This window comes from Hyaena hyaena, unplaced genomic scaffold, assembly GCF_003009895.1.
Source record: "Hyaena hyaena isolate Hyena2069 unplaced genomic scaffold, ASM300989v1 scaffold_817, whole genome shotgun sequence".
NCBI lineage: Eukaryota > Metazoa > Chordata > Mammalia > Carnivora > Hyaenidae > Hyaena > Hyaena hyaena.
This window is the reverse complement of record NW_024081450.1, coordinates 173066-186495: the sequence shown is the minus strand read 5'-3', so window position 1 is coordinate 186495 and position 13430 is coordinate 173066. Positions and strand designations below refer to the sequence as shown.

The 13430-nt window shown below is 37.0% G+C and overlaps 1 protein-coding gene across 1 annotated transcript in view; it reads left to right on the top strand.

The window, feature by feature from the left end:
- Positions 1-13430, top strand: part of ARL6IP6 (ADP ribosylation factor like GTPase 6 interacting protein 6) — a 38542-nt gene continuing 25112 nt past the window's right edge. The window contains exons 1-3 of the mRNA XM_039219419.1: positions 1-480; positions 2016-2066; positions 12482-12614. Coding sequence (XP_039075350.1) covers positions 81-480; positions 2016-2066; positions 12482-12614 — 584 coding nt within the window. The 5' untranslated portion in view covers positions 1-80. The remainder of the gene's footprint in view (positions 481-2015; positions 2067-12481; positions 12615-13430) is intronic.

Here is a 13430-nt window from a genome sequence, read left to right as displayed (position 1 = left end):
CCGCTGATTGGCTGCTGCGAGGGCGGGGCGGGGCGGGTGGGAGTCTCTCGACGCCTGCTGGCCTCCTCGTCTTTCCCGCCATGTCGTTTGTGGAGAGCGGGCGGCGCTCGGCTCCTCTGCGCCGACGCCTCGGCACCCCCATTCCGTTTGCCCGGCCGGCCTTTTCCGCCTTCAGTCAGGGGGACAGTTGGGGTGAAGGTGAAGGGGACGAGGAGGACGGATGCGACCAAGTGGCCCGCGACCTGCGGGCGGAGTTTTCGGCCGGGGCGTCGTCGGAGCCTAGAAAGGGCTTGCTACTCCAGCGGGACGGGGACGGGTCGCCGGTTCTGCCCGATAAGCGCAATGGCATTTTCTCTGCGGTTGCGGGCGGCCGGGCCCAGGCTCGGCGGTGGCCTGTCCAGGTCCTCTCAATTATCTGTTCGCTGCTGTTCGCCATCCTCCTCGCCTTCCTCCTCGCCATCACCTACTTGATCGTAAAAGGTACTGAAGCTCGGCCTTGAAAGTCTCTCCAGAGTAAAGTTGAAGGCTTTTGCTTTCGTCTCGCTCCTCCCCATCAGAGGCCAGCGAGCGGGTAGCGGCTTTCACCCGGAGTCCTCATTGGCACCTTTCTTTGCTCTTCCTCTGTTTTTCCTTAAGAGCGGAGGACCTTGGTCCAAGCTTCGGAGACCCATTATAAGGAAGGGTCTTGATTAAATGGGTACTGTCGAATAAACAATCGAGTCAGCGAACACTTGCGGTGAAATGTCGGCAATATTAAGCAGTATGTAGGGCAACAGTCGTTAAAAGACGGTGAAGAGCGTGCGATTAAAATGGGCTAAACATAAAGACTTGATTTAATCCACAAGTGGTCATTGAGCTGTCCACTGATTGCTTGTACACTCACAGAATTCCTGAGAGACCAGGATTTCCATCCCACAGCCTAAAGTTCTACTTTCACAGATAAAATAATTAGCTCTCTTGATTCTGTGTTAGATTTTCAACCGAGTGTGAAGATGTAGGAGCTAGATAATCTATTGTTTTTCTGATTACCAGTTTTATTTTCTTGTGTCTGAAGTTTAAATACTGGCCCAATCGCAAGAAAGAGATGTGCCATGAAAGAATTTTCAGAATTTATGTAGTTGTATTATATGGCTGGAATATTTTACGTTACAGTGGAAAGAATCAGGCCAAAGTTTAAATGCCAGTTCTCACTGTGTGTGATTTGGCCAAGGTATTGACAAAGAAAAGTTGAAACAAGAGCACTTAGTTCTGTGAGAAGCACACAACTGATGTCACTCAAGTATTCGTTTTACTTCACTTAACAGAATAAAATCGGCTTGACTCCAATTTGAATTTTTCCTCATTGCTTCCCAGCCCTTATTGGGCTGCAGATGGCATCTAACAACTTATGCTTGATTTCCATTCACAAGACAGATTGGCAAGTTAACATGAACCTCTTTATACAGCGGTCCTGGGTGTAAACTGTCAATATGAAACGTGTGGTTGCCAGTGTTTCATTTCTCTTTCACTACTCTTTCCTTTTTTTCACTGAAACTCTGTGAGAGTTTTGTAAGTCATTTCTCTTATGCCGTGAGAGGTTCCCTTTATATCATAAAGTCACAAAACTTGGTAAGTGGAGGCCATTGTGGAAGACATTGAGTTCTTATTTTTGAGAATGGAAGGAACTTAATATGGTGTGTAATTTGTGTTATATAGAATATTTTCAGGAGCTGGCTGGCTCATTTGAAAGAGCATGATCTTGAGGTTGTGAGTTCAAGCCCTACATGGGGTGTAGAGGTTACTTAAATACATAAACTTAAAAAAATATTTTCACAGTAACACTAAAGTTGACTCAACTACCTTTTTTTCTTATTGAAGGTCACGGAGCTAGTAAATGGAATCAGAACTTAGAACCAGTTGATTATGACTCCAGAGCACTTTCCACAACTCCCACAGTTTCTTCCAAGCCTTTGAGCTACTGTTCAAATTGTAAAATCATCTTTTTTACACAAGCCCCATTTTTTTGTATTTTACAGAGTTACATGCTGAGAATTTGAAGACTGAAGATGCAGACACTGGGCTACTAGGTATAGACTTAACTGTCCTTTAATTTGTTTTTGACTTCATTTTTATTTTCCCGGAACATGTTTAAACTATACAAAATTTTAGATAAAATGCTTAATATATTCCCTTGTGTGATTCAGTGTTAATTTTTTTGTTTGCATTTGTGTGTGGCATATTTTGTTAGATTTTTTTCTTTGTATGTTTGGTGTGTGTATACACTGCCCACACTAGGAATACAATTTGAACACAACTGTATGTGATGAAGACCCAGAGACCATTTAACGTTTTCTAATTACCTTCTGGAAAAGTCTCCCTATACCTCTTCCCAGGAATTAAAAACAAACTTATAAACTAAGCAAAGATGGCATCATAAGCAGACCTCAGGAGAAATTTAAATTCAACTCTCCTTATAAGCAACTTGTTTTTCAAAAACGTGAAAAGCATTGGGCATACGTGTACAGATTAGTGATGACTAAGAGACTTTAGTTTTTATGCAATGTCTGTAGAATGCTATAGAATACAGATTACTAATGAAAAATTTGAGGGTTATTTTCTTGTATTTATTTCTTTCTGCCAAAATGATTTTAAAATGTATAGAACTTTACCTGTTTAGTGTGTTTTACTCCTGTTTGCTGTAATTTATTTTGGTCACTCTGAATTGGACAGAAAAAATGGTTGAGATCCTATCCTGCATGTTAACTCCCTCCCAATTTTAGCTAAACTATTTAATCTAGTCTTCAAGGCTAATGCCCTCACAATGATACAAAATAGAGTCTGCCTGATTTTGCAGAAGGAGAAACTTATCTTCAAATTATAGAAACAAATTAGTTGCTAGATGTCCCATGAAAACTTGTCTATTGTCTTCTCAGTTTCTTGCATGAGAAAATGTACTTCATGATGATTCATTTTAACAATGTATGTTGTGTAACAACAGTCTAAAAACAGTCAAGATTATAAGTATTTTCATAGCATTTATTGATCTATCAGCTCAATACAACAGAAACAGAATCTTAAGAACTAAGCACGAATTCTCAGTTGTTTAAAAATTGACAAGATTCATAGGGTGCCTGGGTGGCTCAGTCAGTTAAGAGTCTGACTTCAGTTTAGGTCATGATCTCACACTTTGTGAGTTTGAGCGCTGCATTGGGTTCTGTGCTGACAGCTCAGAGCCTGGAGCCTGCTTTGGATTTTGTCTCCCTCTCTGCCCCTCCTCTGCTTGTGCTCTTTCTCTGTCTCTAAAAAATCAATGAAAAAAAATTTTTTAAGTTAACAAGATTTCATTCACATTTATGAAAAGCACTTGTCATCTGAAGGAATAGCTTGTTCAATATCAAAAGGATATAATAGGGCTTTATCATTGCCCCACTTCTTTATCTACTTCCAGTTAGTCTGGTATTGTGTTTAGATGTGCCTGATAGTTAATGTTGTGACAGCATATATGAAGATCATTAAGTCTTTACTAACATCTTGAATATACTTTGGAGATTCAAATGAGGTGAGAAACTGCTATATCTTTTTTTTTTAATGTTTATTTTTGAGACACACACACACACACAGCATGAGCAGAGGAGGGGCGGAGAGAAAGGGAGACACAGAATCCAAGGCAGGCTCCAGGTTCTGAGCTGTCAGCACAGAGCCTGACGTTGAGCTCGAACCCACGAGCCTTGTGGCATGAGATCATAACCTGAGCTGAAGTCAGATGCTTAACCAACTGAACCACCCAGGTGCCTCAGAAACTGCTATATCTATATGGCCAAAAAAACCCCACTAAACAATTATGCCAAAACAAAAATCCATATTTTGAACCAATGCTTCAGTGGTCAAATGGCGAATATATTCAGGGTCACCTAATGGACTAATTCAGTTTCCTGAGGATAACTTTGAAGTAAGCGTAACTTTCTTTGTAACAAGTATTCATTATAACGTGTAATAGAAAATGCTCTTCTCTAGAAAGAGAGTAAGATTCTTAAAAACCTGTCTCTTCTGGAGAAGCAGTGCCAGGATGATTAAACTCTTATAAAGTTGAGGTTACTGAGATAACACTTGCCCTTACATTGTTTTAAGCTGAAATTCTCTTCCTTTGGTAGAAAAATAGAACATTACACCTTTACAGAATAATGTTGTGGGTTGACTACTAGTCTTTGGTTCAAAGTCCAGTTGAGACAGCTGATAGGTGAAAATAGGCCAGTTGTTTTTTTCAAATTTTTACTTACATTCAAATCATCCTTGAGTTGATTAGCTTACATATGAAGGATTGCTGTATTAGCTTATCCCTGAGATAATGCCTGTGGAATTATATATTTACCTATTTGCAATTGATATAACAGCTTTCACATGAAGAAACAATCTTAGTAAAAACTGTGTTGAATTTGTCCATTACTTACAGACAAAGCAGAATGCAGCCTTTTCAAGTCGTTCTGATTTTGTTCTATTATATTTAGTTTGCCTTGTTTGCTCGGAATCTCATAGCTTAATGTAATGTTTGATTGTTTTGTGCATTCCCCTTTGTTTTGTTGAATTATTATTGTCTGTACATGTTGTTATCTTTATATTTCAGTGATTCCTATTTAAATTTTATTTACTGCCTCAATTCTTTGAAAATCAGCTGGTTTTTAGAAACAAGTAATGTAAGCATAGTAGCTACTCTACCATGAAACCATTCTCTTTCTAGACTTACTAATAAAAATTTTCACACTGCAGGTTTTTTTAAAAAAATTTTTAAATGTTTGTTTTTGAGAGAGAGAGATCATGTACAAGCAGGGAAGGAGCAGAGAGAGAGTGAGACACAGAACCTGGACCATGCCCCAGTCTCTGAGCCGTCAGCACAGAGCCCAAAGCAGGGCTTTGAGCTCAAGAAACATGAGATCATGACCTGAGTGGAAGTTGGATGCTTAACCCACTAAACCACCAAGGTGCCCCTGCAAATTTTTGCATTGCAATTGAGGCCTATTCCAAGATTGGCATAGCTCATTAAGAGCAGATTTTACAGCATAGCTCATTAAGAGCAGATTTTACAGCAGTTCTCCTTTTAGTATGTGTAATAATCACCTGGACTTTGTTTTAAAAAGTACCTCTAGATTTTGTTTCTGCACCTGGAGTCTGAGAATCTTCATTTATAACAGGTGATTTTGCTGTACTGCCATTAAGGAAATATGTTTGCAGGGTGAGAATCTCATTTTTTTAAAATGTAGTTTTTTGGGTTTTTTTCTTAAGATTGCATTTAAAAATTTTTTTTTAATGTTTTTATTTTTGAGAGAGACAGAGACACTTAACTGACAGAGCCACCCAACTGCCCCAAAGATTGTGTCTCCCTCTCTGCGCCTCACACTCTGTCTCTCTCTGAAAAAAGGAATAAACATTAAAAATAAATAAAATAAAGATACTTCTTCTCCTTCTCTTTCTTTTTTATTAAAATTTTTAAATGTTTTTTATTTATTTTTGAGAGAGAGAGAGACAGCGTGAACAAGGGAGGGTCAGAGAGAGAGGGAGACAGAATCTGAAGCAGGCTCCAGGCTCTGAACTGTCAGCACAGAGCCCAATGTGGGGCTCAAACCCATGAACCACGAGATCATGACCTGAGCTGAAGTCGGACACTTAACTGACTGAGCCTCCCAACTGCCCCAAAGATTATATTTTTAAGTAATCTCTGTACTCAATATGGGGCTCGAATTTATAACCCCAAGATCAAGAGTCACATGCTCTACCAGCTGAACCATCCAGGTGCCTTCTAAAAGTGTGCTGAAGAGCAGTTAAAAGTCCTTGCAAGGTGACTGGTGACGGACTAAAAATAGTATATAAGCGCAAACGCCTCTTAAGAAACATAATTTTGAATGGATCTAAGACACTGCCATTCTCTTGTGATCTTTGAAAGAAATCTTCATGGGAAACCCTGCAGATTTTTTAAATTTACAGAACCCTTATCTACTCAATCAAAGTTAAAGTCACTTAATTGGCTGCGTGCTTTAATGTCCAATATAACATCAAAGTCCCATTTTTCCATTTTCATGAGGAGTTTTATTTGTAAAGGTTGATATTTTGTGACTTTAATTCTTTCTTGGAGCATCTTTCAGTGACTAAAGAGAAAATTGAATTACATTTTTGATAAAGCTTATTTAATCTTGATACTACCATGTTGGTCTTTTAGGTCCTTTTGTAAACCTAAGATACATAATGAAATTTTAGTGATCTTTTCTATATCTCAAGACATTTTGCTATTTCATTATTTAGGAGTAATCTTAATAGTACTTATCAGTTACTTTTTAACTTTGCTAAAGATAAATAAATTATGATGGAATCCTCTAGAGCAAACGATGGCCTACAGACCAATCTGACTTACCTGTTTTTTGTAAATAAAATTTGTTATAGCCTGGCTTTACCATTTCCTTATACATTATGGCTGCGTTCATGTTACAGTAGCAGAGTTTAGTGGTTGTGACAGACCTTATGGCACGTAAAACTCAAGATACTCTCTGACCCTTTACAAAAAAATACAAATCTAGTTAGTCATTCAACAGAAATGACTTCAGGCAAGAACATAAACCATCCTCTTTGCTAAATGATATATATTTTATTATTCATATTTTGTGCTATTTCTCTGCCCTAACTTATTTCCTAGTGTTTGTAAATGGAAAAATGCTAAAGGCAGCTATGTATAAAAAAGGTGATGGGAAAGAAATTTAAAAAATTCACTGGATTGATCATTCAAATTGTTAATAAATCTAAAAATGAAAATGTTTTGCAAATTATGGAGCAAAGGGAATGATTATCCTTTCTTTGCCATGTATTTTGTGTTTCGGTGATGCAAGTGCAAAAAGAAAAAGCAAAACTAATGATAAGCTCTAACCACTTAAAGGGGGATCTGAAGTCTGGAATCAGTATTTATAAGATAATTGTATTCCACATTCATGCATGAAGTTAGTAAGCAGTTATTTGCATTCAAGAGTATATGGCCATTTCTAGTGTGTATATTTTTAAAACCAAGGAAATTCAGAATAAAACTTAGGATTTGTTGTATTTATAAATCATTAAAATTTCTAAGTTTTTTCACAGTCGCTTTAGTCTTCTATAAATTGTTCATCAAATGACAAAATGAGGGGGAGAAGAAAATAAGGGAAAGGTATGTTGATCCTTAGATGATAGTAATAACTATTTTTCCTATTATACTGCAGATTATAAGCTTCGAAGAGTAATAAAGGTTTAACAAGATTTGCCATGAGTTAATTATATAAAGATGAGTGATGGGTCCATGGGGTTGCATTGTACTCTTCCCCTACTTTTGTGTGTGTTTGAAATTGTCCATAATAAAGGACTTTTCTAAAAGTTTCCCAGGTGAATCTGGTGATTTTAACATGGTTGGAAACTACAGATGTTATTTATTTTTCTAGTTTTTGTCACTTCATCCTTCAGAATGTTTCCTTATACTTTCCTTGCCTTTTTCAGCAGGAATGGGAATGGAATTGCTACATGCTTAGCTGTAAGTGAACGGGCAGTTGGATAGAGACCTTTACCAGGTGGCACTGGCAGGGGAGGAAAGAGTACTTTCCTTTGCTCTTGTATTTGGAAATAATAAGTTTGAAGACCAAAAGCTGTCCAGCTTTCTGTCTTGACATGCAGAGACATACGTTGCTTGAGGGATTTGAAGACTTGAGTTATAGACTGTGTTTAATTTAAAATTTTTTGTAATGTTTTATTTATTTCTGAGAGAGAGAGAGCAGGAGAGGGGCATAGAGAGAGGGAGACACAGAATCCGAAAACAGCCTCCAGGCTCTGAGCTAGCTGTCAACACAGAGCCCGACATGGGGCTCGAACCCATGAACTGTGAGATCATGACCTGAGCCGAAGTCGGACACTTAATTGAGCCACCCAGGCACCCCAGACTGTATTTAATTTTAGAGAAAATACTAAACTATTTAAAATGCTTTCACCCTCCTATGTTAGAAAACTATAGAATCTGATAAAGTTGCTAAAATTTGCATAACATTTAAAAATAGTTGATTAATTTTAGGCATGAGGACATCTAAGGTTTTATTTGTAACCAGCTATAGTTTTTACAACTCTTAACATTACTTAAATATTTTAATTTTTAATTTCATAAGTTATAGAAGTAATATGATCTCACTCAGAAATTCCAACAAGTAAAGCAAAGATTCCCACTAATCTACTTGTATATATTTTCAGATTTTTTTCTATTCATTTATGTATATAGGATCATTCAAAATGTGGTTGTGTCACTGTCCTAGAAAGAACATAATTGTAGTCATGCAGCTTTTTTAAAATGTCTTGGAGATTATTCTGTTTCAGTATATATAGTTTTACCTCATTCTTTTTCATTACTGCACTGTAGTATTTAATAGTATACAATTTCATTTAAAAATTGTCAGAAGCTCTAAAACAGGACTTGGAAATTACCAGTGTGTTGTCACATTTACTCATTCATTGTTTACTTATGGCATAAATAAGTTTTATGAAGAATGTATGTTTACATAACAGTGTTTTAGTAATTTTTTCCCAATATCGGATCATAGGAGGTGTTTTGTTTGTTTTTCTGGTTGTTTCTGTTTAATATGCAAACTGCTGCCTTCACATCTCTGACTTCAAAAAGCTTCTGAAAGTTACCTTATCCCTGTAAGTCTGAAAGTGCTAAATAAAATTAAAATATTTAAAACATACTATAATCTTTCTTTGTTGGAAGTTTTTATAGAAATGCTGAGCTGCCAGCATAGTTTTAGAATAGTAACTACACTTTGAAGCCAAAACGACTTATTTTAAAAAGTGAACCAAAACAAAACCCACCATGAGATAAGTCCATATAAAACTTGAGCAAAAAGATGGGAATAGGAATTTTCCACCTACCCCCACCTTTGCTTTAGGTAAAAACATTGAATCCCAGAGGTTTCAATTGGTGGAAGACATTAATTTCCATCATTTCATCAACTAATGAAAATTGAACTATGGATAAGAAAGAAGGATGTATGTATTTATTTAAAGGCCCATGTCCTTTGATACACCAGTTCTTTGGTAATTTGTTACAGATATCCTTGTATGACTGTAGAGTTTAAATACAAGGATATTCGGGCACCTGGGTGGCTCAGTCAGTTAAGCGGCCGACTTCGGCTCAGATCATGATCTCACAGTTCACGGGTTCGAGCCCGCGTCGCGCTCTGTGCTGACTGACAGCTAGTTCAGAACCTGGAGCCTGCTTCAGATTCTGTGTCTCCCTTTCTCTCTGACCCTTCCCTACTCATGCTACCTTTCTCTCTCTCTCTCTCTCAGAAGTAAATAAAACGTAAAAAAAAAAAAAATTAAGTACAAGGATATTACTTGAAACATTGTTTTTAATAGTGGAATAATAAAAATATGCAATAGAATTGTAGCTAATATAATAATATGAAAGATCTTCAACATTGTTATGTGAGAAAATCAAAGTGCAGGACAGTTTTTCTGGTGATAATCCTATTTGTGGAAAATGAAATCTGTACATATTGTACATTACTTGTGCATAACTTGCTCCATATATGTACTTATGTGACCTAGAAAACTACTTTTTAGAAAAGATGCACAACTTAGCTGATTGCTTTTAGGAGTAGAATTGGTGAATTGAGGTAGGAAGACTATAACAATTTTTATATGATTTTGTGCTTAAAAATTTATGTTAACTTTTGGTAAAATGGGTTTACAAAGAAGTAGTTGTCAAGTTTTTAGCTTCAGAATTCTGGAGGAAGGGACTTGCTGCAGATTTAGTTGCTAGTTACCAACTTGTGTGCTTTTTCTGCATGTTCATAAACAAATTGAGTCATTTTCTGAAGCATAAGCACTTTTAGACCACGATATTGCAATGTCCTTTGTTTTTGGTATGTCATTGTGAATTGACTTTTGTCAGTGATGTAACTCTTGATCCGTTCAAAGTGAATATAAAGTAAAACTACCCAAGGTGAGCTAAGCACTTAGGTTGTGGAACAGTGGTCAGTTTTGAAAACTGAAGAATATTCTTGTAATAATTTTGACAAGTGTTCTATTAAAGTACTTGACTGAAAAGAAAAGGCTTGATGGGCTTTAGAGAGCCTCACATTTTATTAACCTTTTAATCTGTTATTTTGTGTCTTACATTTTTTTTAGATATTTAAAAGTTTCCATTATTCCACAACAGTACCCAGATAGTTGATTTTTCATGATTGCTGTCTATTTTTTTAAACGTTTATTTAGTATTGAGACACAAAGAAACAGAGCATGACTGGGCGGTGGGGGTGGCAGAGGGAGAAAGATTCACAGAATACGAGGCAGGCTCCAGGCTCTGAGCTGTCAGCACAGAGCCCAATGCGGGGCTTGAACCCACGAACCATGAGTTCATGACCTGAGCTGAAGTCAGACACTTAACCGACTGAGCCACCGAGGCGCCCCAGTAATCTTACAATTTTTATTTTGGTCTTCTATCTCACTGGGTTGGCAGGAACATTATACCTCAGTCTTGCTAAGGTTCTGTCTACCCAGGCTCAGACTGGATTTAGGTTCTAAAGTGTGACACTGTGCCAGGACCTTGGGGTGAGGTGCAATCTAGTCCTCAAAACATTTGCTCAAGTGAGTTACTGTGAAAACATCTCGTTTTGTGGTCAGGATGGCCCTTTCAGATGTACTTTTTTTTTTTTTTAATCTTTTTATTTTGGGGGGGGTTGGAGGGAGGGAACAGAGAGGGGGACACACAGCATCTGAAGCAGTCTCCATCCAGACTCTGAGCTGTCAGCACTGAGCCCGACGCAGGGCTCTAAGTCACAAACAGGAGTTCATGACCTGAACTGAAGTCGGACACTTAACCAACTGAGCCCCCAGGCGCCCCTCAGATGTAGCACTTTTACAGCCACATGACCACCTGCTGTTTCTGTACCCTACTTAGGGGAGAGACATCAGCAGGCTTGGCTCTGGACCCATCTGCCAAACTACTGTATACAGCTACAATCCCTCTGTGGTATCCTGTGGCCTCCTCTCCTGGCTCTGCCAGGAAGTCCCAGCAGTACTGTCTGTCCAAACACCACACATGTCGCTTTCTGCAAGCCAGGAGAATCTTCCTCACCTGTGCATAGCCCTCACTCTCTTCCCCCCTGTTCTACACAAATGTTTTGTCTATACCCAGGCCACTCATTATCTTTGCTGTCTACTTTAGACATTTTGTGTTTGTCTACCCTGCTCTTATATCTATCCTCTTAGTTCCCTTAATCTTTTTTGCAACATCAAAACCAAAGAGACACTGGGGCTGTTTCTCTTCCTTCTCACATCTTCCTGTGGTAGTGAGCACACAGTTCCTTATCTCTTTAAAAGGGAGTAAAGGAAAGGAACTAGTGAGAAGAGATTAAGGTTAATCTTTCGAATATACTTTGCCACAGTATTTCTTAATACTTCATTGCTCTGAGTTTGTCTTTTAGCTCTTTTATGAGACTGTTACTGGACTTTGTATGGTATGGTTTGTAAACAGCCCAATGCACATATTTCTTAATTGCCTCTTGCCAAAAGGCATCTTGGTTGTATATTTCGTGCATCCAGGAAATTTTTTAATTCATATATCATTCTCAGCTGCAGTCTTCTCAGCCTTTCCTCCCTCCCTATACTACTGAGGCCTTGGATACAGTCATCAGTAGTGGGAGCTTAGTAAACTCTCTTAAGGAGGCAGTTTGAGTATGTATCTAGAATCCTTCAAATTATTCCCTTTTGTCACTTTGTTCATTCCCTTCATTCTTCCATTTCTCAACCTTTTCCACCTTCCTTGAGTCCAATAGAATACCATGCTTTTGACTTAAGAGTCCAGTCTTCCCCTCTGACTGAAAATAAAATTTAGGATCCCAACTCATTTGTAAATTGTGAGTTAACTTGTTCATATACCAAGAAAATTGAATCAGCTTGGGTTAATAATGTCTATAGGAAAGCTATAAATAGTATATACTGTAAAATTAATTCTTATGTCAAAAGTCCATAGTATGGAAAGAAAGGAAACACTTATTAGTAGGTAATAAATGGATAGCAAGCTGTGATTCATAGAGTTTAATGAAAAATGTCAAGACATTTTAACAGTGAAGTATTTTAACTGCAATTTCTGTAGTCGAAGTTTGTAAAGCTGTAGCTGTGTTAAGTTGAATTTGTACTCTTTTCCACATATTAAATGATAATTGAAATATCAAACTATTAAAAATGTTACTTATATTTATTTTAAATTATCTTATTACTTTATTATTCAATTATAACTTAAATGTTAAAATATTAAATGATATGACTGCTAATTGTGCTTTAGTATTTTACACTTTACATGTTTCAGCTTGTAATAAGCTCAAATCTCTTATATCAACTACATGCAATTCAGAAGTTTGGAAATACACCTGATCTTCTGAACATGAAGATACTAGTTTAAGTTGCTTTGGTGTTAATAATTAAAGTTTCTTCCTCTTTTCCCATAAAGGATTCTGGACTCTACTCATAATATCTCTGTCTGCCGGGTTCTCGTGTTGTAGCTTTTCTTGGACAGTGACTTATTTTGACTCTTTTGAACCAGGAATGTTTCCTCCCACTCCTCTTTCGCCTGCCAGGTTCAAGTAAGTATTCCTGTTTCTTGTTTTTTAACCAATTCCAACTCTGTTGAAATGCTAAAATATATAGAAGCAAGAGGCTACTTATTTGTAAGGTAACATTTTGAGTTTCCAATCTATATAAAATATACATGACTTTTAGGTTTCTAGATTGGTTCAGGCTTTAGATAAATAGAGACTGTTTTAAACTCCTTACCTAGATAATGCAATGGTTTTTTTTTTTTTTTTTTAATGAATTTTAAGAATTGATCTAAGGAGTAGGAGATTTTGATGGCTGTTTGTTCTCTTGGGATAGAATTTCATTTAAACAGTTTATGAAAGCTAAATTTATATTAGCAATGTGAGAGTTTTACTAGATGCATCTATAAATAGTCAGATTTATACCAATTTAATAATTTGGATTGGACTTTCCTCAGATTTCAGTTTTTTGTAGTAATTACCAAGCATTTATGACATCCAATTTATATGTGTAGGTCAGATTAGATGCATTGCATAATGGAACAGTATTAAATTTCTTTGGTCTGCATCTTCTGTATTTCACAGACTTTCACAAAATTCAATTTTAATTTAGTCCTAATCTAGTTGATTTCTGTCAAGAAAGCTCGGGTTTTAAGTACTATAAATTTGCAAATATGAGTTTCTAAGACCTAGTTTATTCTACAAACAGGGGTTGGGGAAAAGGTGAAGAGATAATAAACTCTGGTTTAAAATTCATATGTTTTCAAAGTATTATGGTTGTTATTGTTGCTATTTATTGCTACCCACACCAGCTTACTTTATGGACAGTTTGTAGAGATCAAATAAAATCTATTTGAGAAACTC